General features: G+C 42.8%; 1 protein-coding gene across 1 annotated transcript in view; it reads left to right on the forward strand.

Annotated features, from left to right (window-relative positions):
• Ca10 (carbonic anhydrase X) overlaps positions 1-13,791 on the forward strand; it is a 359,930-nt gene extending 346,139 nt beyond the window's left edge. The window contains exons 6-8 of the mRNA XM_013037785.1: positions 7,805-7,959; positions 10,409-10,583; positions 12,957-13,791. Coding sequence (XP_012893239.1) covers positions 7,805-7,959; positions 10,409-10,583; positions 12,957-12,979 — 353 coding nt within the window. The 3' untranslated portion in view covers positions 12,980-13,791. The remainder of the gene's footprint in view (positions 1-7,804; positions 7,960-10,408; positions 10,584-12,956) is intronic.
• The last annotated feature ends 11,353 nt before the right edge of the window (positions 13,792-25,144 follow it).

The raw sequence follows: 25,144 nt of genomic DNA on the forward strand, positions 1-25,144 counted from the left end.
CTGCAATATTCTAAGCATCGAAGCACTTTCAATCATCTAGAGCTTGTGCAATATGCACAGCAACTCACCTACAGTGAGTGAGCTCAGCCCTTTGAGGTAGGTACAACTTCTAGCCCCAATTTCCACATGAGAAGACAAAGGATTCACATCTAGTCGATGACTACATGTCAGCCACTTCTGCATGAGAAACTCAACAGTTGGGGTTGCCCTCCCACAATGGCCCATGAGGGTTGGATGGGGTGTCTCTGCTTCTAAATGGAGGTCTAAAGGTCGGCTGAGTTCCAGGATCAGGAGCATAGTGAAGACAAGTATTTCTGCCATCAGTCCAAGAACTCAGGGCAGAAGTCAGATGCTTAGGATGTTACAGAAAGCTTCATCTTGAAATATATACACACACTCACTGCTGTTCACTAGCCAACACCACTCACGTGGCCAAGATGTTCAAATTCAGTGTCAAAAATCTTCCCATGGAGGAAGTGGAACTGTGTGGCTCAAAGTGGTAAAGCCTTGAGCAACAGAGCTCAAGGACAGCACCCAGACGCTGAGTTCAAGTCCCAGGACCCATAAAAAAATTGTTCTCATGGAGAGGAGGATGAGGGAAGGATCACTTCCCAAACCACAGCCCACTTTATTCCCCACTGGAGAGCAAGAATTCACACACGGGTGTTCTTGGCAAATTTCCAACGTAGGGTCCTTTCTTCAGGCTTCCTCCCTCAGTGCAAGGAAAACTAATTCTGAAGTCTTCAGGTGAGTTGTAATCCAGACACTTTGGCCTGGAACTTGTTCTTCATTCCAACTTGGGTTCCATTTAGTGGTTGGATTTTAGTTGTTGGATTCCTTCCACTTGAAAGGAATGTAAGTTAACCACAGAACAAGCACATTGCTACTTTTCCAGATCAGGCTCACCTTAGCCCAAACTCTCTGAAACTTACTCTGCCTGTGTGTCCCTTGACCTCCAGTAGAAATACTTGGTCATCTAGAGGGACCTAGTAGCATGGCCATTACTGGCATGCATAATCACCAGAGAAGGCACAGGGACTGCCTTCAGATAGTTTTCTCTAAGTGTCCCCTTGGGGGCCACCTTGTAATGAGAAGCAAAGCAGGACTTCAAGCAGAGTAACCAAAGAGGCCGATGGATGAAAAAGGCACTCTAGTTACTTGGTGGAGAATAGACCAAAGGAGGACAAGTGCACAAATTAGAGAAACTGTAGTCATCCAAATAATGAGATAAGGACACAGACTGTGAGCAGGCCAGTGAGGGAGAAGTGGTAACGAATGATCAGGTATTTTTAAAAGAAAATCCAAGGCTTTCTCGCTAGATCATCCATCACATGACAATGACAGGGATGCCCGAGTGACGGGAAGGAGGACCCTTCCATCCCTGAGATCAGGAAGACTTCACTGCCATGTGACCGTGGGTAGGAAGAAGAGCAGAAATTGTAAGCACGTTGTGCTTGGGATGTCTCTTGGACCTCCAAGAGGACGTGTGGTGTAGGCGGTTGGATTCATGAATCTAGATTTCAGGAGAGTCATAAATATGGAAGACATCAACATCCAGATGGCATTTAGGCTTGGGAAAAGTCATAGGAGTAAGAAAAAATAGAGAAGAGAAGGCGGGATTATGTCTTCACTTTCGAAGAAGCTTAAAACTTCATGACTTAGAACTGGAAACTACTTCTAAAGATGTTTTTACAATCCCACCATGGAAGAGACTCCTGTGTGGCAATTGTACTTACCCAGCAAATGGAGCGATTCACAGAGGAAGAAATAAACACAGAAACCTAGGAAAAATCCAAGACGGAAGCTGGCCCATTTCCCTAGTGTTCAAGACCAGGCACAAAGGGTATGGTTAGCAAAAAGGAGAAAATCTGTAATAATCATTCTTTTGAGCCAGTAATGAAAAAAATCAATGCCAGGGAATTCATAAAAGATAGAATAAAGTATCTTGGGGGCTGGGAAGGTGGCTCAGAGGTAGAGCGCTTGCCTTGCATGCCTGAGGCCCTGGGTTTGATTCCCCAGCACCACATAAGCAAAAAGAAAAAAAGCCGGAAGTGGCGCTGTGGCTCCAGTGGTAGAGCGCTAGCCTTGAGCTGAAGAGCTGAGGGACAGTGCCCAGGACCAGAGTTCAGGCCCCACGACCGGACCCCCACCCCAAAAAAGAATAAAGTATCTTGCCAAGAGGATAAAAGACTTTTGGAAGCCAGGCTGGTAAAGGCCATCATACACGCGAGCGACTTGTACGTTCTTCTGAAGGGATGGAACGAGAGAGAATTGGTCTCTTATCCCAGCTTTACCACTTCCTTTGCTATACTACAACTTCAGGCAAGTGTCCTAATATCTCTGAAATACAATTCCCACATCAACAAGATAAATTTTGAGAGGTTTGGGGTGAATACTAAATAAGGATTAATCAAGATGATGAGTCAACTACCTGGACAATAGCTGGTATACACTCAATGTGCAGTATCCATTCCCACGTTATCCTGAGGTATTTTCATGTCAAATTATGCCTCCTGGAGGTCAAGAAGCTTGTCACTCTGAGGCCAGATAAGATTTTTTTCTGAAGGTAAGTACAGCCCAGGGTTCATGGGCAACAGGATATGCTTATTTTCAATGAATCACAGCTCTTGTAAACACAATGCAATGCACAGTAATGACCAAATGAAGTTCTATTTTCCTTGGAAGCCCAGATTTCATACATCTGAGTAAGACTTTCACTAACCCAGCACCAACAATAGAAAAAAAAAAGACCTGCCCGAATTATAATTTCAGGCTGAATTTAGAAAATCTTCTACAGAAAATCCATTTTATTAAAGTTAAATTCCTCCTGCAATAGAGTGAAGGTCAAGACTGAACTCATGACATTGAAAAATGGATTTCCTGAAAGGATTTTCTTGAGAAGATTTCGGGTAATTTGCTAGAAGTATTTTAATTTGTTACTATGTACTGGACTGGTGCCTAGATCCTTCCCTTTTCCTTGTGTTCATTAATTCATTATTGGAATATTTTCAATACAAGAAACATTTCTTCCAGCATCCTCAGACACTGTGTTTTATCTTGGTAGCCTTCACCCTCCTTAAATCCCACCTGCCTCCTCCATACCATAGCTAGTAAATACAGAGGTTAATTGCAATCCAGTAAGAATCCAGAGAATCACAAAGCTCAAATTATAACAAGCTCTATTTGCTATATTGATCTATTTCTTCTAAAGAGATAAAGAAACACCACCGCAGGTATTTGGAGGAAGGCTTATGAGCAAGATGTTTGACACATGGAACCAGCCCCTTAAATGATCTTTTCCAGTACTACTTTATTATAATTTTGCTTTAGCCCACTTGTCTCCGAGCACCCCTGCTGAAATATGAATGGACAGGCCAGCCAGTGGCTGGCTTCTCCTTGGTAGTTGTGGGGACATAGTCTCCGTTCTGCTCCTTAGGGGACACAGTGTTAAATGTGGTGAAATATCACCGGGGAGTTGAAGCATATTGCTCCAGGTGCCTTTCTCTATGCTTAATTGAACTTGTACTTTCATTTCAAGGGAATGGCATTGGAAATGTTTTTCACAGACTGTGAAGTGCTGCACGCCACACCACTTCCCGTACTGCCGTCTAAACAGTCATTCGTGTCAGCCAGGGACAGGAAAGGCACACCTTACCTCCAAGAATCCAATTCTCAGAGAACCTTTTATTTTCATTTATTGTTTGTGTAAAACAAAAAAAAATCATATTACTTTATTCTTTAGTAATTGCCTGTTTTTTCATTTCGGCTGAATTTACCTCAGATTACAAGAGGAAATGTCATCCCACATAAAATTGCCATGTAGTTCCCTATTGATCAGAAGCTGTATTGATCTCTGGCAGTGCCAGGCCTTTTTCTCACTGGTGTGGTCTGCTTAGAATGAACTGCATAGGTGGGAAGGAGGTGGAGCGGAGTGGTCCACGTACGTGAGTGTGAGGCACATTACTAGGGCTGCATGGACACTCAGACTAAAGGAAAGAGTCCCCCACAACACAGTCCTAGGCATTTCACCAGAATGTCTTTTTCTTAACCAACCACAACAAAGCCAGGAGCAAAAATTCAGTGTATTGTACCTGATAGACTCAGCCAGAGGCATGTCGTACAGCAGTTGAGATCTGTAGTCATTTGAGACAGCAAAACTGGGCTCTCCACTACGCATCAATTTTCTGTATTTATTGATTAGCCAAGGGTTCTTTTTGTACTATGAAGATATAACAAAGAAAATGTTTCTAGTATATATATTATACACATAAAATATATCTAGTATATGTACATATGTACATGCATATATACTGACGAATACATAAAAAATTACAACACTGCCATACCAAAATTTGACCTGCTAAAGAAAAATTTAGCCAAATAAGTTTATGTATAACTTATGCTGTATAACTTATGACCCATTTTACATGGGTCACATCTAGCAAAGAATGGGTCATCTAGCAAAGAATAGGAAATTACTGGCAAAGCCACAATTAGAACTTAGACATGGATTAAGACTCATGATTTGATGCCCAAGGCTTTGGCCTTGATTAGCTATTTGTCTCCAGAGATAGATAATAGATTGGATAGACAGATACATAGATACATAGTTAGATAGATACATATATATATGCATACATACATTTATGCATACATATAGACATACAAAGACAGATATATACATAGATACATGCATGCATGCATGCATACCTGCATACATGCATACCTAGACACATAGATAGATACATAGATGATAGATATACTTACATTCATACATATATACATATATAGATTCATAGATATATAGATGTTATAGATATGTAATCTATACCTATATAGATTGGCAGATGATAGCTGCATAGATATATAGATGATAGATGAACTAGCCATATTTAGAGAGATGGTAGATAATCTCTGTATAAAATACTTTTATCTAGACTTCTGCCATCTCTTCTGCTCAATATACAAGTAAAGCCATCATGCAGAATCACCCATTGGCCACAGCTTCATACCAGATTTGTGTATTTTTTTTGTTCACAAACAATGCTGCCAACCTTACTAATAATGACTAGAGCTGGGAGAGCCTGGAGAGGGGAATCCAGCTCCTAATGCATTAATTCTCAGGCCTCTTTCTGTCTATACTGCCCATCTGGTAACACTGATAGACAGGGAAAAAAGATGCTCTTCTGCTGCCTGCTGCATAGACAGGGTAGTTTGCATGTACCCATTAGTGTTTGCCTGGGATAGATCCATAAACACCACTCTTTACTTCACTCCTGTCCACCCCCCCTCCACTCCTCCACCCCCCACCCCACCCTACCCCCTGCTGCACCTAAGCCTTTCTTCAAACATGGCTGCCCACACTGTCTGGGTCTAGTCCCAGAGAAACATAGCTCTTCTTTTCTCCACTAGAGTCATGCCTGGAACAGCTCTCATTTCTACAGCCTCCTTCCTCTTTCCTCCCAACCGTCCTGAGTAAGATAAAATGCAATGATAGCAGCATGCTAGAGTACCCAATATGCTCCTTGTGCAAGCTTGGTTAAACAAATTACATTGACCTTTAATAAAAATGTGTAGATTGCATCCTTCTCTCATTCAATATGTTAATCTTCAAGCCAAACCACTGTCAGACCAAGCCTCATTAAATGCAAATCTGATCATGCTATCCTTGACTTCAGTGGCTCCAAATTGCCTCCAGAATGGAACTCCAAACTCCCAATAATGCAGACAAGGCCCACTCTGCCAGCCTCATTGCCCATGATCTCCCTTCTCTTCAAGAGATTACATTAACTACTGGGTGGCCCAAGCTGCTGTTGTCCCCAAGGCTCCTTTGCATGTCTCTGTCAATAGCATCCTTGGAGCCTCCCACCCCACACCAGCCACACACTGTTACATCAAGTCATCCAGAGCAGGTCAGCTCCTCCATTCATCCTTTCCTGAGTTTCCCAACTCCAGCCAGAACTGACATCCTCCCTCTGAGCTGTGCAGGCCTGTGGCACTGCCTCTATGATTCGTTATGACCTGCTCATCTAGCATCTGATACATAGGGGCCTGAGAAACAGGCACAGACAAATGAAGAATGCCCAACAAAAGCTGATCGTGCCCTTGACTGGTCCAATTCCAGAAGACAGGGATTCACAGGAAATACAGCACTGAGAGGAGCAAGAAGACAATAGCAATCAGTAACAGAACCTGAAAAGAAACGGCCAGAAAGATGAGAACACCAACTACCAGGAGATGCCAGGAGAGAATAATAGCATGCAGGCAAAGACAGGAAAGAGGAGGGATTGAAGATAGAGAGGAAGGGTGAGAGGTTCATTGCCGTTTCCTGAGATTTTAAAACTTGAGAAAGCCAGGCGCCAGTGGCTCATGCCTGTGATCCTGTCTACTCAGGGGGCTGGAATCTGAGGATCTTGGTTCAAAGCCAGTCCAGACAGCAAAGTCCCCATGAGACACTTATCTCCAATTAACCACTCAAAAACTGGAAGTGGTGCACTGTGACTCAAAGTGATAGAGTGCTAGCCTTAAGCAAAAAGAGCTCAGGGACAGCAAATGAAAAAAGAGAGAGAGAGAATACTTACAATTTTCTAAATATTCAACCAATGTACTTAATTTTAAAAACAGAAATATACTAAAATACCTATCATAATTGCTTTTAGATTATTAGAATTGTATCATTGATATCTCTTTTTCCAGATAATCATATATAATGCTTTTTTAATGAAAAACTTTATTTCATAACAAAATATATAGAAGTTTGAACACCTCAAATAAATGTAAAAGGCTCTCCAAATGAGCTCAAAGAGAAGATACACACACACACACACACACACACACACACACACACACACACTGAAAACAGTCATTGAACTGAAGCATTTCATATTTGTGGCAAGATTTGGACTGATCCTTTTTCTTTCCATACATATTTTCTAGGAGTTCTTTTAATTAAGCGATGTTAAATAAAGAGTAGTGGTTGGACAATTTTTCAGCACATCGTGAAGCCTTTATTCATGTCATTGTGATCTTAGATAAAACAATAAAGACTCTTCAGAGTTCTTGTGTTGGATGGTATTATTTACAATTCACTGATGTTCACCATCCCATTCAGCTGTCTCAAATCACTGACATCAGCCTGAGCCATGTGACTTCCTTGGCTACAAAGAAATATAAATGGGAGTGGCTGACACGTGCCACTTCCAAAACGGAAGAGTTTAGAGCCACCATGTTTCACCATGTCTGTGGCCAGACAGTGGCTGCTCTCAGAGCCTGGATTGCAAAATAAAATAAAATGAAAGACAAAAAAAAATAGACAAAATGACATCAAGGGAAGCCATTAACCAACCTGGAATGGACACATGACTTTGAGCAATAAATAAAACTTTATTGTTAAAAATATATGAAGCCAGGTGCTGGTGGCTCGCACCTGTAATCCTAGCTACTCAAGAGGCTGAGATCTGAGGATCATGGTTCAAAGCCAACCTGGGCATGAAAGTCCATGAGACTCTTATCTCCAATAAACTACCAGAAAACCAGAAGTGGCATTGTGGCTCAAGTGGTAGAGAGCTAGCCTTGAGCTAAAGGGCTGAGGGACAGTTCTCAGGCCCAGAGTTCAAGCCCCACGACTGACAAAAGAAAAAAAATATATGAGATGGGAGGGAGGGAGGGAGGGAGGGAGGGAGGGAGGGAGGGAGGGACAGGCGGTTTACTGCAGCCTATTCTGACAGATATATTCTTCTGGCTAGTAACTACACATCAGCACTTTCTCAAATAGATCTAATGTCTTACTTCCCTTCTTCTCTAGATGATGCATATTTACTACAGGGACTTAATATAGAGGAATTATATCCAGAGACCTCGAGTTTCATTACTTACGATGGGTCAATGACGATCCCTCCCTGCTATGAGACAGCCAGTTGGATAATAATGAACAAACCTGTCTACATAACCAGGATGCAGGTGAGCTTACCAGTTAGCTAGTGGGGAAGGTGATGTGAGGACTGGATTTATTTTATGCCATTTGTGTTCATGTCCTTGGGTTGTTGAAATCAGGTGCCACACCCGGGGGGGGGGCGTGGCAGGGAGATCATAAACAAACTTCTTCCTCACAGTTCTGGAAGCTACAAATTCAAGATCAGGCTGTCAGAATAGTTGATTCTTCCCAAGAGAAACAAGAAAAGGCTACTCCAGACTCTCCCCTGGCTTCTGGTGTTTTGCTGGAAATCTCCTTTGCTCCTTGACATAAGAAACATGGCCCCAATCAACCTCTGTCTTCATCTGCATCTGGTGTTCTCTGTCTGAATCTCTGTGTCTAATTTCCCCCAGCCTTCTTGAATTAGAAGAGCCCAGCTCAATTATCGCAACTTAACTTAGCTGATCCCAACTACATGACCCTGGTTCCAAGCAAGCTCAAGAGTCAACCCATGACAGCTATGTTTACAGAGCTAGAACCTTGAATGACTTAGCATGAACAAATTATAGGAGCAGCCCACCTATCTAAGGAGGGAAAAGGCAGTTAGAAAAGCAATTCATTCCTAAATTATATTCTACAACTAGACTGTTCAAAGAGTAAATGAGCAAAATGATATAGTCAAATGTGTTTGGAAATGCCGGCTTCTAACAACTGAAAAAAAAGCTATAAAAGGACTAGATGTGGTGGTATATATCTGTAGTTCCAGCTACTCAGAAATAAGAAGATTGATGTTTGAGGCCAGCATGGACAGAAATTAGCAAGATCTAGCTCTAAAACCTTCTGGGAGCCAGGCACTGGTGGCTTATGCCTGTAATCCTAGCTACTCAGGAAGCTGAGATCTGGGGATCACAGGTCAAAGCCAGCCTGGACAGGAAAGTTTGTAAGACTCTTATCTCCAATTAATCACACAAAAACTGGAAGTGGAGCTGTAACTCAAAGTGGTAGAACACTAGTGTTGAGCAGAAAAGCTCAAGGATAGCACCTAGGCCCTGAGTTCAAGCTCTACGACTGACCAAAAGAAAACAAGACAAAACAAAACTCTGGGCATGGTAGCAAATGCCTGTGATCCCAAACTACTTGGAAAGCATTGATAGGCAGTTACAGTCCATGATGATCATTGGCAAAAGCATGACACTGCCTAAAAATAGAACATCTAACAAGTATAATAATATCCAAGTTTAAACCCCATTACAAATAAATAAATAATAAGCAAGCTATATACATTTCATTATGGAAATACTTCTCTGGCCTTTTAAAAATGATATATGTGCAGTCTCCAAGAAGAGGAAACAACTCATGTGTCATTTCAAAACCGTTGAAGGTAAACTTTTATTTTTTCAGATGATCTCACAGATAATCTAGTCTTCAGAACTGGGCAGGAACTTGCTAAGTAGCTTCTTGTACATCTCAGGTCTAGCAATCACCTTACTTCTGAGAAACACATATTTCTTTCTTTTATTGTGAAGGGGACAAATTATACACATCTGTTCCTGTTCTTATGTTCTATGATTGCAAGTCCATAAAAAAATTAAAGGAAGAGCCAGGTATGGTGGTACATGCCAGGTATGGTGGTACATGAAGAAAAAAAAGAAAAGCTAAAAAATAAAACGATAAGTGTTACTCACATTGTAGAACACTTGCCTAGCAAGAGCAAAGCCCTGAGTTCAATCCCTGATACTGCCAACTCAATCAATAAATCCATCAACCAATACATGAATGAATGAATGGAAAAATTGAACAAATGAAGTGGAACCCAGGCTCTTTAGTGGGATATTCATTTACACACCAACAATAATTGGAACAGTTTGAAGCCCTGCATTTTAATAGTGTTGTTTGGTACTTGATGACTAACAAGCAACAGTAGCCCTCTAAAGACAGCTTAAGTTTACAAAAAGAATTTATTTAAGCAGTACTGGGATATCTTATGAAATTTTAAGATCAAAAACTGATATGAAATCTGGAATCCGAATGTTTGAAGCCACCCCTCTCTTCTTACCATACATAGGCAACGGTTGTTTCTCCCTTAATAGACCTATGATAGAACGTAGTCCTGATATTCACAGAAAACGAACTACATTGCTCCATAATTTAGCTCTGACCTATAGCCCAGTCACTATGGCCTGGATAATAACTATGGGGGGGGGGTGTCAGTGATTTATTGAACCACAGGGCATTGTAGAAAGACACTTATCTGTATTTCTTCCTTAGACAGGCAGAGAGCACATTTGTTCTAGTGTGCTAAAAACAACCCCCCCTCTCTCTCCCACCCTCTCTCCCTCCTTCCCACTCTCCCTCTCCCCCCACACACACACCCCCAGAGAATTTCATGCACTTTAGGTCACAAGGGCTCTGAGGGCCTCAGCCTGGCCCCGCCTTACTTCCTCCTGAGGGCGTGGTCAGGACAGGTGGGTCTCACAGCTCTTTCCTTTTCCTCAGATGCATTCCTTACGCCTACTCAGCCAGAATCAGCCATCACAGATCTTTCTGAGCATGAGTGACAACTTCAGGCCTGTCCAGCCACTGAACAATCGCTGCATCCGCACCAACATCAACTTCAGTTTACAGGGGAAGGACTGTCCAAACAACCGAGCCCAGAAGCTGCAGTATAGAGGTGGGTGCAGAGGCTCCAGGAACACAGGCTGGAGCTGGAGCTTTGAACTCAGATCTGTTCTTTAAAAGCCTGGCATGGTCCACGGATACAGGGATCCCATCAGTAAGAGCAATCCACATTTGCAGGGTCCAGTCCTTTTCTGGAGCAATAAAGCTGCTTCTATATGATACGAAGTTGAAGGTGATCGACATATAAGGTTTGATAGACATGATATATACCTACACTTATACTGAAGGTTTCATGTAACATGTTTCAAACCTTTGAGGCCCCTGGATTTCAGGAAGACAGACATCTTGTTTGGAGGAGGGGAGGGTGCCAGGCTGGCACTTGAACTTGGGGCCTGAGCACTGTCTTTGAGCTTCTTCTACTCAAGGTTAGCACTCTGCCACTTGAGCTATAGCCCCACTTTCAGCTATTTCTGAGTAATTTATTAGAGATTTTAAAAAGTCTCACGGAATTTCCTGCTAGGGCTGGCTTCAAACTATAATCCTCAGATCTCCACCTCATGGGTAGCTAGGATTACAGCCGTGAGCTACCAGTGTCCAGCAAGGCAGCCCTTTTTATAGCTACATTAGAGCCCAGAAAGACTAGTTTCTCCAAGGTTATATATTAGAACAGAATAACAAGAAGCATTAGCACTTTTGATTGCATCTCTTAGACAGTAAGCAAATTTCTTGGGTGCCAGGCAATTTGATTCAATAAGGACTGGGAAGATGTGTCTTTATCCAGTGCTATGTCCTTACAAGTGATTGCTATTCCTACTAGTGAAGGTGACTTTTGCCTCCTGTGCCCCTCTAGTCAACATGTGGCCCTCTCTCTCTTCCCTTTTGTGCACCAACTAAGTATGTGTCAATTGCTGTCATAGGCTCTCGGTGTAGAAAAGGCTAGGAAGGCAGGACAGAGACTCCGAGATGATCTGGACTGGAAGTCAGGACACTTGAGATGAAGACCTTGCTCTAACAAGCCATGCAAATTTAGTTAGGACAGATATCCCACTAGACCTGGCCTCTTCCTGACAGTTCCATGCTGGTCTGCTTCAGAGCTTGAGGGACAAATGAGAGGCTGGATGGGGAGGCCCTTTGTAGCCACAACATACTCCCCATACAAGACTGTGGCTATCATCAGAAAGCTTTTAGAACCCAACACCAGTGGCTGTAATCCTAGCTACTCAGGAGGCTGAGTCTCAGGATCATGGTTCAAAGCCAGCCTGGGCAGGAAAGTCCATGAGACTCTTATCTCCAATAAACCACCAGAAAACTGGAAGTGTCTCTGTGGCTCAAAGTGGTAGATAGCTAGCTTTTAACAAAATAGGTCAGAAACAGTGCCCAGGCCCGGAGTTCAAGCCCCACAACCAACAAGAAAAAGAAAGAAGGAAAGAAATGAAGAAAGGAAGGAATGAAGAAAGAAAGGAAGAAAGAAAGAAAGAAGGAAGGAAGGAAGAGCAAGAAAGAAAAACTTTTAGAAGCAGTTACCACTTGCACCACTTCCCCCTTGTTCCGTTACTTTGCTCTCACTCACCAAGTTCCCAAGCTACAGATTTCTTGCTCTGGAGTTAGTAATAGTAGTAGCAGTAGTAGTGGTAGCAACAGCAGTGGTAGTAGTTGTTCATTGACCTTCTCTTTATTCCCACATATATCTATTGGGTATCTACTATATGCCAGGCTCTTAGAGATGGTAATGCAGAGGTGATGAAGGCAGATAAAGCCCTGACCATACAGCGCTTACAATCTACACCAAGAATCAGACACTATTCTGCAAAGGGGCAGTGAACAAATATGTCAAGCTTTGTAGGTCATATAGCCTCTGCCTTTAATGATGCTATAGGAAATCAGCCATAGATGATAAGCAAGTTTATGGTCATGGTTGTACTTCTAAGACTTTCAGGTAACCTGTTGGGTTTGGGAGACTGGGGTGAAGTGTTCTACCCACCTCCCCGATCTAGACCTGGGCCACCTACTAGAACTTTCTGTCTAGTAGATATTTCTATTATCCAATACACTAGCTATTAGCTCTGTGGCTCCTATAGCTGACCAATATACAGCAAACCACTATCTATGGAATGCTTGAAGTGAGGCTATTTTGATGATTCAAGCAAAATTTTAACTTTAATTCATTTAGAGTTCATGGTAGTATTATGTGACTAATTGCTACCATAATGGAAAATGGGCCTAGAGGTTATGGAGAAGGGGAAACGTATTTGAAATGCAAATACATAATAAGCAAGTATTACAGAATAACCCCTTCCTCTTTGGAATAAGTCCCCCAAATCCTATATACACATTGATTTAGTTATGCTTTGATGTGTTTGTGTGTGTGTGTGTTTATGTATGTGTATGTGTGGTTTTGTTTGTCTCTCTCTCTCTCTCTTTTCAGTGAATGAATGGCTCCTCAAGTAGGGAATTAAGCCAAGAAGAATCCCACCTCAGTGAAATGCTACAACTGTGAATTGACGTAACCTAGAAAGAACCCCCCTTCTTTCTTCTCTGTCCTTCCTTCCCCCACGCTCATTCACTCTTTGGATTGGTCCCTTCTTCATGAAGAGTCTACAAAACCATGGCAGAGGAATGAATGCATCTCTTAAACACATGCCCAAACAACAACAACAACAACAACAACAACACACACACACACACACACACACACACACACACACCCTTATGATGAAAGAAGTCAAGTTTCAGAAACAGAAGGTTCATTCCTAAGCGGTCTTACAAAATAATAATAATAACCAGTCAACCTGATTAAAATTTTGATACTGTTTCCTGAACTAACAAATCTACCCAATGAGACTTTTCAACCTTTGTACATACAAAATTCTTCTGAAAAGAGAAGGAGAAAGAGGAGGAAACACAGCTCTGAAAACATCTATCAGAATGCATCAGGTCATCTTCGGTTGTGTCCTAGGATCTTTTGAGGATGCTGGCAATAGGACAAAATGGACCATGGACACTTATTTCTAGATTATGATTCTTCTGTTTACTCAACAATTGAAAAAAAAACAAGGACCGACATCAAAGAGCTACCCATTGTATATATTTCACCGCAGACTATAAAGAAATGGAATTATTTCCCTCTTTGTCACATATCTGTAGTAGGATTTGCCAAGATCAGAATTGATCCATTTGCTGTTTCTTGTTTTCCAAAGGTCAGACATTGTGTTGGGTTACTGTTAACAGCTCCAATAAATGTGTTTAACGAGTTAATTTCATTTTGCTGGCTCGGGTCTGTTCTCCTTCCTTCCAGGCTGAGCCCTGGCACCATGCAACTATCTTCTTTGATCTTGTGTGTTTCTGCATTCTCCATATTTTGTTCATTTGTAGCCAGTTCTACTGAGTTTGTGGCAAACAGGAATGCATTTGCTAAGCAAGTATAACTTTTAATTCCACTCCATGGCTTGATCATTCATTATGAGGTGAGCTTTCAGCCTGACCTAGCAGGCCACATTCCTTGCGTCTCAAGACTGCCATTCCCCCACCCTCCCCAGCCCGCCCCACCCCACCCTGTGATGCTCCCTGAAGGAATGCACTCTGCCTTGTAAATTCCTGGGAAAATGGGTGTCTTTTTCTCTCCAGGTGCAGACAGATCTCACAAAGTACAAACGAATGCCTTTCTTTTCTTGTTTCTAATGGTCACTCACTGTGTTTGGTTACTGTCAAAAAAAAAAAAGAAAGAAATCAATAAATGTGTTTAACAAGTTACTCAGTACCCCTGTCTGAGTTTATTGGGAAGAAGGATGCTCCCTGCTGAAGTCCCTGAGCCCTGCTGGGTCCACAAGCAATTGCATCCAGTAAGCTGGACAGGCAAAGCTGCTAGAACAGCCTGACTGGCTGGTCCCAGAGCCAGGTAATTAATACCCTGTTGAGAAAACATATAGGCTGAGCTGCTGGAAGGAAGACTTGGATGTTCGTTCGGTGGCCAAATTAAAAATAACTTGCATCTCTCCTTTCTGACCCAATCTCCACCAAGAAGGGAAATGTAGACATGCAGAGCCTGTGCCAATGAGAATATTCACACTGGAAATCCACCAAGCCACAAGGTACTCCCAGGACGAAAACTTCAAACACAATCTAAAATAATACCCTTCACTGAATTTTCTTTTTCACGGTTTTCAGCAGGGTGGGTCACAGCATAAGCTTAGCCATGAGGTCATCTAGAGGCATTCTAAGCAATTGTATTTTTTTCCAGAAAAAAAAAAAAGGTTTCAAGTAAGCAGCTGTCATTCTTGGCTTTGTGTGGCTCCCTGATTCCTCCCTAAGTCAGAATCTTCTTTCCTCTCCAAGGGCAGGCACGAAAGAATGGCTGAAGAATGTGAATAGCAAATCAGCCTCATGACTTGACCATGCCTACTACGCGGCTCTGAGCAGGTTACATCTCTGCACGTGAGGGTTCTCTAAATGGTATTTAAAGAGCACTTGTTCACCTATTACTAGAAGTCTAGCCTATGGTATCTCCCTTCCCAGGAAAGGCTTAGCATCAGCCACAGTGGGCACATTACATTAAGCTCAACAAGAGTACCAGGTACTTAGTAAACAGAAAGAAAAGAAAAACATAACTGCCTAAAGTATGTGGAGGAAGGAGTGGAGAAGAAGACAGGGTGGTCTGGGTTCCAAAGCCCTGTTCTTGTGTCCATCTTCCTCTGTACCTTTGGGTAAGTGGACTTCCCTCCCTGAGGCTGAATCCTTACCTATAAACCATTTGGCCAAGACAGCCTTCCATGGCCTTTCTACGTTATCATCCCCCAAATGTGTCTCTCATTCAGGCTCTTCAGCTCATGGGGGAAATGCAGGCAATCATCCTTGGGATCCGTGGGCATGGGCAGAATTTCATCATGGCCCAGAAGAATTCAAATCAGAGTGAATTGGTCCCCGCCTTGTATCTGTTTTCTAGGCCTGTCTTTTTCTGCACCTACTGTGTTTCCTCAACTAGACAATGGTTTGATAGGCATAGCCACATGGGAGTAGTAAAAAGTAGTTAGATTAGTACCTCTCAACAACAACAACAATAATAATAAAGTGCTGAAATCCCTGGGATTTGGCATGGTGAAGACTTTTAGGAACAAAAAGGGCTCTGGAAGGGGCAGGCTCTATGCTCTGCAGTGGGTATCCATGAACTAGTTTGCTGTGTGAACCCCAGACTGACATCGGCATCCTTTCCACCCTGGAAGGAGATCTCCAATGCTCAGGAAACTCATCGAATTGCATCCTCTGGGGTATGCTGGAAGAAGGTAAACATGCCTTCAAGATAACCATGGGGAAAATTAAATGGAAAAAGAAAACCCAGTGTAGAAACCCATAACTCCTTCTGAGGACCACGTGTGTAGTTTCTGAACCTTGTTCCTATCTCTCTGGGTAGCGGTTTGCTTTCCATGATGATGTCAGAACAGCCACAGCCAGCTGTGTGGAATGTGTCTGGAATCCAGAGCAGGACAGTGAGAAGATGTCAGGGAATCTAGACGCCACGGGCATCATCTGTCACAGCCCAGGCCAGCTAGATATAAAGCTGGCGTGATGATGACGATGTAGTAAACATGCACCAACAACCCCAAAGTGGATCCTTGCTGTTGGAGCCCAGAAAGCAGAAAGAGCTCTTGAGAGGGTCCCAATTCCTCTGTACTAGAAAGTCTAAGGAGTGGCTTGCATACCCTGAACGCCTAGCAGACTGAACATAGAGAGGGGGGAAAAATCTGCCAAGGACCAGCCAGGGAAATCTTGACAAAACTCACCCCGGGTTTGCACATGTCTTGTGACCTGAGACCTATGCTATACAGATGGCAAAAGTCCTCTCCTTTCACTCACTCACTCCTGCTTGTCTGTCCTTGTGCAAAATGCGGAACTGGATTCTCAATGAAGGAAGTGACTGGCTCAGGGTCACACAGCTCCTACATGTTTGGAAAGCCAGATCCAACTCTTACAGGTGGTTCCTGAAGTATGGCTCCAACCATCACAGCCTCTCACGAGCTGATGAATCTGCAACTGATCCACTGAGGGTGAAGTTTAGCACCAGTGTTTCAACAAACCCCAAGTGGCTCTGGTACACACTCCAGTGTGAAACCACTGTAAGTCAAACATTTATTCCTACCAACTCCCACCTTGGGGGTTCTCAGACTTTGGCATAGGTTAGAATCTTCTTAGCTCACACCCTCCAAGCAAATGGAATAGATGCTATTTGGCCTTTCTTTAAGGCCAAATAGCATTCCATTGTATGTCTACCTCATGTACATTATCCATTCTTCTGTCAATAGACCGTTAGGGATTTTTTTCTCCTTATCTTTGCTATTGTGGATAATGTTGCAATGAATGTCAGAGTGTAGGTATCTTTTCATGGTCATGATTGCAGTTCTCTGGGGTGTATACCTAGAGATGGGAGAGAGCTGGATCAAAGAGTAGTTTTCATTTTTCATGGAATTTCCCTGCTGTTTTCCATAGTAGCTACAGTAATTTGCATTCTCACCAATAGTGTGCAAGGGTTCCCCTTCTCCACATCATTGCCAACATTTTATCTTTTGTTTTCTCCACCATTGTAATTCTAACAAGTTCAAGGTGATACTTGCATAGCTTCAATTTGCATTTCCCTTTGAAACATGTGTCACATGCCTGCTTGCCATTTGCATGCTGTTCTCTTTGGAGACATAACATCATATTTTACTTGCACTGTTTTGGTTTTGCTATTGGGTTGTGGAAGTGCTACACAAGATGATTCAGATATAGAAGAACAAACTCACCCCAATCCCACTTACGTTAGGATTTAACACCGCCAAATGAAGCACAGTCAAGATCACCGTTTGTGAGCGCGCTACAACCAGAAAGCTAGAGCAAAGGTTAGATTAGTAGCTACCCTTCTGATGCTAGAGAAGCCACAGGTGAACATTCTGTTGATGATGACAGAATGGAAAGATTCTTCCCTTTGGGTCCCTAGGCACGTAGTCTTATTCTTTACAGTGGAGCTGTGGTCTGAATGCCTTTCCCATCCAACCCACACCACACCACACCATCCATACATTGAAATTCTAAGCTTCAAGGTGATCAAGGAAATGAGGCCTGTGGGGTGTGGTTAGGTCATGGTGGTGGAACCTCACAGATAGGATTAACACCAGTATAGAGCAAGCTTATGGGAGACATTTCTCAGCCCTTCTACCATTGAAGACACAACAGGAAGACATCATCTATAAACTAAAAGCAATGGGTCTCACCAGAATTGTTAGAAATAAAGTTCCATCATTTGTAAAGCATCAGCTTATTGATACCTTGTTATAACAACCCAACCGGACTATGGCATGACTGAAGGTACAGAAATTTGTCATAGGTCCCCAGCATCAGACAAGTTAAATTAGGTTCTCTGACTATGAATCCAGGTCATCCATGGAGAATTTTTGAAGCCACAGATAATTTACTTTGCCATCTACAGTGTTATCTGCCCATTAGAATCACTTAAGGTGCTTGTTCTGATTATTATTGCTAATTTTCAAACTTCCCCTGGTTACTCTGATACCTATCATTGTCCACACAGATACAGATGCAAAAGGTTACACATATACATAGGCTACTGACTCTCAGAAAGACAATCACCAAGAATGGCAGAATAGAAAGCTGAGAAGAAAAAAAAGAACAATACTCCCAGGTTGGTAGTTGCTAACCCAGGAATCCACTGAGCTATGCTAGTCGGGCTCTTGCATCGATGAGGATACTCAGCCCTGCCAGCCAATTGAATCCAAAGATAATGAATGGTTACATTCAGCAAGAATTCAGAGGACAAAACTAGAGCCAAACTGACACTATGCCCACGCCCTCATACGAGTGAGTGGAAGCCTTGCCCCCACATCAGACAACAAGATAAGACAGTTCTGCCTCCTGGTCTTAAGAGGTCTCATGAGTGAAATGGATAAAATTATTTATTTTCTCATAGCCAAACAGACTATGAAAAACAAAAGTAGAAAGAAAAAAAGGTGCAGAAAAAGCTTAGAGACTAGTAAATGCTTCTGTGCCCATGAATGCAGATGCAATGGAGGGGGGTGGGGGGTAATACCACGAGGACCCTGCAGCAACAGGCTTTGTCCTCCAAGAACTTAGTGGAAAAGCCTTGACAGACTTTAGATAGACTTCCCCCATACACACGTTAGAAATAAAAACTCAAGTTTGTTGCATCTGAAGAAATACTTTTGAGAGCTGGGAATTGGGGAAGGGGAAGGAAAGACTATCTAGCGAATTGTAGAAGGGACAAACTGATCCCAGTAGAGATTTCTAAGAGGGAGAGAGGAAATAAAAAAAAGCTACCCCGTGGAAACTCAATGAAGTTGGTAAAAGGACCATGTATGGTCAGGTGAATTGACAAGGAGCTGGGATTCTGGAGAGGAAGCAGCCTACAGGGACCGCAGAGAGGCTGTGTTCCAAAATGGCACAAAAGCCCATGCTACTGAGCTCGCCGGAGATACCAGCCAGCAATTACCTCCAAGAGTTCTGCCCCTTCAGGGCCAAGTCCCTGATACACATTTCCTTTCATTCACTTCGCCTGCTGGACACTGAAGACTTAGCACTTACTTAATCAGGTACAGTAGTGGGGAGAAACCAAAGGGTAAGTTGTGGTTCCTCCCATAATGAAGCTTCAAATCCAATGGGAGGTGATGGTGAGTGAGCCGGGAACTCAGGCTATCATCTATATGACAGACCGTTTCGGTCACAGTTATTTTGAAACTGCCAGAGAAGTTGGCTGAGTATGATGGCACAATCTTGCACATTGCATAAAACTGCCCAGCTGAGAGGATGACTGAAGATATCTTTTTGCAATTCATTAGCCTCCAGGGAATGAATAGGTTCTTGTAATTCACACAGACATTGCTTCTGTGCGCTGAGGCCCAGAAAGCAACAACTTTAAGAATGATAGGCAATTCCAAAATAAAGAACAAGGCCTTGATTGAAAAGCTTGGTGGGGAGCCTTGGTATAGGAAAAGGAATTTGAATGAGGCCTGCCAGGTGGCAGGATCAGAATAGGTGGGAGGAAATATGCCATTCCAGACAGGCAGAAGAGCTGGGGCTGAAAACTGCAGCTACAGTGAGCCCAGCAGGTGCACTAGTATGATGAAAATGCACTAGCTTAGCACAGCTCAGATAAAAGTAGACTAAGGGGAAACTAGCTGGACTTGAAAACAGGAGGCTAAGGACAAGAGGTCTAGTGTGTAAAGTGGGATCATAGCAAAGCAAAATGAGTGCAAAGAGGATGTGTGTTTAAAGCAATTCACAATTATGCCTCCTAAATTAAAGAAGAGGAGGAGGGGGAGGAAGAAGAAGAGGAACTTCTCACCCTTTGCAAGCAAACGTCATGAGAACTATCTGCTACATGGGATTTTAGAGGAGTGGTCTTAGTATAGTAGAGTAGGAAGCGATTGTAAGTCCTGCAGAAAGATGACACAGTCCCTGGGGTCTAGGAACATGTGCAGGTCATAGATCCAGTAGGTCTATGGAGTGGAGGATTCTTTACTCACTGTCAAGATCTTTAGATCCTTACTGGAGGGGAAGGAAGACATGCAAAGCTAAGATCTATACCTGGTTGGTGCCTTCTTCCTGTCTTGGAGAGCCTGATCGTTCCAATTCCCCAGACTCCCTGTGCTAAAGGAGTAGCCCAGTTGCTCAGTGCCCTTGCCCAGAAAGACACTTCAGCCAACAGCCACTCCAGGAAATAGATGAGAGATCTTAAAAAAAAAAAAAAAAAAAAAAAGTTGGGGAGGAGGGGCATTGGTGAGGTGGTTAAAAAGAGATTCCAAGAAGGAAGTGTTGGGAACAGAGGAAACAGTGATTCCTGTTTTATGTATTCATCATCACAATCTTCCTTAGATGATAGTTACTTTTATTACAGACTCCATTTTATACAAGGGGACACTGAAGGACAAAAGACTCAAGGTTGTTCCACTGAGAGGTAAAGAAGAAGACAGCGGGGCTGGGAAGGTGGCTCAGTGGTAGAGCGCTTGCCTTGCATGCTCAAGGCCCTGGGTTTGATTCCTCAGCACCACATAAGCAAACAGAAAAAAGCCGGAAGTGGCGCTGTGGCTCAAGTGGTAGAGCGCTAGCCTTGAGCTGAAGAGCTGAGAGACAGCGCCCAGGCCCAGAGTTCAGGCCCACGACCAGACCCCAAAAAAAAAAAAAGAAGAAGACAGCCTCGTGTCATCAGAAAGATGTTGATGATACACACAGCAGAGATGAATTAAAATAAGTAACCAGAACATGTGAAAGGAATTCAAGCTGGCCATAGTGCCATGTCTGTAATCCCAGCACGTGGGAAGCGGAGACAAAAGGATCAAGAGGTTGAGGCCAGTCTAGGCTAGCACAGTGAGACCCCGACTCATGAAAACCAAATTATGGAGACATAGCTTAGCAGTAGAACACTTACTTAGCATATGCAAAGGGAAGGTTTCAAAGCAGGCATTCCAACAATTATGGTATGAGTGTGTTTACAATATCTTTGTTCATAATAGCCAAAAGGGGGAAAGAGCCCAAAGACTCCTGAAGAAAATAGCTAAATGAAATGTGGTATGTGTGCACAAGGGGATATGGTTTGGTCAGAGAAAGGAATGACCTGCTGATACATGCTGTGGCATGGATGTTCACATGGGTGAACATCACACTAAGGAAAGACGCTAGACACAAAAGCCTGCAAAGTGTCTTACTTCTGATCTGCCAAGTAGCCATGACAAATAAAGCTGTAGTGACAGAACATGAGTGGGTGGTTACCAGAGGTGAGTTAAGGAGAACTGAGCAACTGCTTAACCAGTACAAGATTTTCCTTTGGGGATCATAAAAGTGTTTTGGAAACACTTGGTGGTGGTTGAAAAAAACTGTGAACATAACTACATTCCACTGATGCACACACTTGAAAATGGCCAATTCTAAGTGATATGAACTTTTCCCCTCAACTTAAAAGCTCAAGATGGGAAAGGCTGCTTGTGATGACACCTGCTTGGAGAAGGAGGACATACAGGGAGGCCTGGGGCCTGTACAGTCAACCTTTAGCTTGTGGATCATGACCTTGCACAAACATAACTTTATTGCAGCACTTAACTGGTGAGGAAACAGGAAACTGTATCTACCAGTCATTGAGAACCTTCCACCTTCCAGGCCTTGTGCTAAGAATTTCATCTACTCAGCATTCCAAGAATGCTATAAGATGATAGATAGATAGATGACAGATAGATAGATAGATGACAAGTGGATAGATGACAGCTGATATATAGATAGATTGATAGATGAAAGGAAGGAAGGAAGGAAGGAAGGAAGGAAGGAAGGAAGGAAGGAAAAGAAAGATGACAGGTAGAAAGATAGATGACAGATAACATATAGATAATACATAAATTGATAAATACATAGATTGATAGAGATGACAGATATATAGATAATAGATATATAGATGGCAGACAGACAGATAGATAATGCAGAGAGCTAGAGATGGAAATGATATACATATCTGTTGTCCCCAAAGACAGTGAGCTAAACATATATTCAGAGAGTATAACTAATAGCCTACTCTTAGTAAGTGGCCAAATCAGAATTCAAAGCCAGGTCTCCTGGACTATTCAACCCTATACCTTACAATCCTTCCCCTTCTGTCCCTGAAACTCCAGAGTCCCCTCTCCTATTGGGATGACTCTGGGAACTGTAGATTCTCTACTGTAGATATTTAGCAGCACTTGCACCCCAGATTGAAGTCTTTGGGGGCATAAAAGAAGCAAGCTCATGTTTCCACCAGGAGGGTGCACTGATCCCTGCCATACAGCCGAAGGAATTGAGAGTGCACCGCTTCCAGTTTTCCTTCCCTACAAGAGAGGGGGACACAGAGTAGTCACTGGAGTTCAGAGCAATTGTTTATTCCAGACAATTAAAACAACTGTCAAACCATTGAGGCTGTCTTCAGGACTCTGGTTACTAAATAACTCCAAAGGAGGCTTGCATAATAAAAACCCAAGCCAATTATAGTGAAAAACTGAACATCAGAAAGAACCCAGACTTCTTCCTGATGTGCCTAAAGTGTGGAAATAACTAAGGATCTGTCAAACATCCTCATGCAGCTCCGGATGAAAAGTGGATAATGAATCTTTTCAAGAGAAAACTAGGTATGGACAAGAGAAAGTGATAGAAACAGCCCAGATCTAAGAAATCGGACCGCTCAATTGTCACTCAAATGATAGGCAACCTAGGCTTTCTGGAAAAGCTGGCATTGGAGAGAATCAATGATAACAAGGAAATCTTAATGGAGCAGCAGGAGTTAATGAAACAGAAATCTGGTGGCCCCAGAGGAAAGCTCAGGAAGGAGCTGGTACTACTGTCTCAGTCCCTCTCCCCCCCCCCACCAAATATCCATACTACACTTGAGATCATCACAACTCTACTTGGACTGTCCTTGAGGACATTCTGGAAAAAACGATGACTTTAGGAGTCATAAATTAAAGTCATAGATTGATATTTATAGTTCTTCAATCTATGACAAAAATATTTAGTAGACGCAAAGTAGATAAATCCTTAATCTGGGTTGAGAAAGTTGTCAAAATTAGGAATTTATATCCACTTGTCCTACCCAAGATGGGTTCAGGCCCAGCCTTGGTTATCTAACTTTGAAATGGGAGTGGGTTCTTTGGAAAACAGAACAGGAATACTTCTGGAAGTTCTGGTTAGAGACTGCGTACTTTCTGAAAGACTTTCAATTAGCTGAGGACGAAAAGGTTAAAAAAGACTTGCTGTAGGGGGCTGGGAATGTGGCTCAGTGGTAGAGCGCTTGCCTTGCATGCCTGAGGCCCTGGGTTCGATTCCTCAGCACCACATAAGCAAAAAGAAAAAAGCCGGAAGTGGCACTGTGGCTCAAGTGGTAGAGCGCTAGCCTTGAGCTGAAGACCCAGGGACGGTGCCCAAGCCCAGAGTTCAGGCCCCACGACTGGACCCCCCCCAAAAAAAAACAACAACAAGAAGAAAAGACTGGGCTGTAACTGTGGGTTCCGGTCCCAGGGTTTCATCTTTCTAGTAAGTAAAGGAGAATGGCACTCAATGCTTGGTAAAGCTTTGAATTCTGACACCTCATTTATTCTGGGTCCTTTCTGTGGAGCAGATCATGTTCTTTTTCACATTATGTAATTCTTTACATGACATTTTGAAAATCTTTCTTTTATGGTTTGATGGGGGGGGGCTCCTGTCTTCCATCCAGATTATTAGTGTCTTGATAGCTTCCCCCACTGGGCAACAAAGTTATTTAATTGATTTGAACCACAGTATCCTCTAGGTTATGATAGTAAATACTATCTATCTCTTCTCATAATTGTTGAACAATAAATAATATCTCACTCTCATGATGGTGGAGAAGACTGAATGAACAACATATATAAAACTGTCTAGCGTTTTTTTTTTTAAAAAAATAGTAAACCAGGCACTGGTGGCTCACACCTGTAATACTAGCTACTCAGGAGGCTGAGATATGGGGATCACAGTTCAAAGCCAGCCTGGACAGGAAAGTCCATGAGAGCATTGTAGCTCAAGTGGTAGAGTGCTAGCCTTGAGCACTGAGAAGCTCAAGGACAGAGCCCGGGCCCTGAGGTCAAGCCCCAGGACTGGCAAAAATAAATAAACTAATTAATTAAATAAAATTGCAAAGCACTAGCTGAAGTATCAGGGCTAGATAAATATCATGTTTAGCTTTCTACTAGAATGGGATGTCTAAACAGCATAGTCGCTGCCATACACTAACAGAATACTTCTCCAAATATCTCCATGTCAAAGTTCAGCATATGGGTGATATGTGAGCTATCATCAACAGATATAAACTAGTTTATACCTAGTGACTAGGAGTAGGAGGGTATGTTAATTAATGAAGTTAATTAAAATTACCTATTTTTATGCTCAACTCCCAAATCCCAGTGGTTTAACATAATAAAGATGTATGTCTCTCTTGCATTGCAGTTCAATACCAATATTAGCTTCCCTTAGAAGTAAGTGACTTAGCGATCCAAGTTCCTATTACTTAAGATATTGTAATATTAATCATATAACCATTACTGTCAGTAGTGAAGAAGAGAGTCCTTGCTTCTATCCACCTAACTGAGAAAACCAGAGAGAATGCACACAATTCAAGAGATTGTACGACCAATCCTAGAAATGTCACATGTCATTTCTGGCCTCATCCTCTGGTCAGAATCCAGTCACATAGCCCAATTCTAACTGGAAAAAAAATGCCCTAAAAGGTGGAGTCTTCACAGTTTGATAAGCTTGTGACATTTCCCCTAGCACAGGGTGGAGGAAGAAGCAAGGAGGGATGCTGGTTTACTCTGCCTGCTGGCTAAGGAAGCATGTTACTCAGTCTCCTGAAACGTGGATTCAGCTAGGGCCAATCCCCACTCTTGAGAGGCTTTGTCTGCTCTTGGTCCGATGGAGAGTTTCCCTAGGAGAAAGCTGGGACTCCAAGGCAGAAATCTCATTCAGTACCAGCTGACCTCAGCCTTTGACCTGTGCAAGCCTTAGGCAAGGGAATCGGACCCACCTCACCAGGAGAGGATAACCTGTGACCATGTCTCTGCTGGAATGCTAGCACTGAGCACA

This window comes from Dipodomys ordii, unplaced genomic scaffold (assembly GCF_000151885.1).
Source record: "Dipodomys ordii isolate 6190 unplaced genomic scaffold, Dord_2.0 Scaffold7, whole genome shotgun sequence".
NCBI lineage: Eukaryota > Metazoa > Chordata > Mammalia > Rodentia > Heteromyidae > Dipodomys > Dipodomys ordii.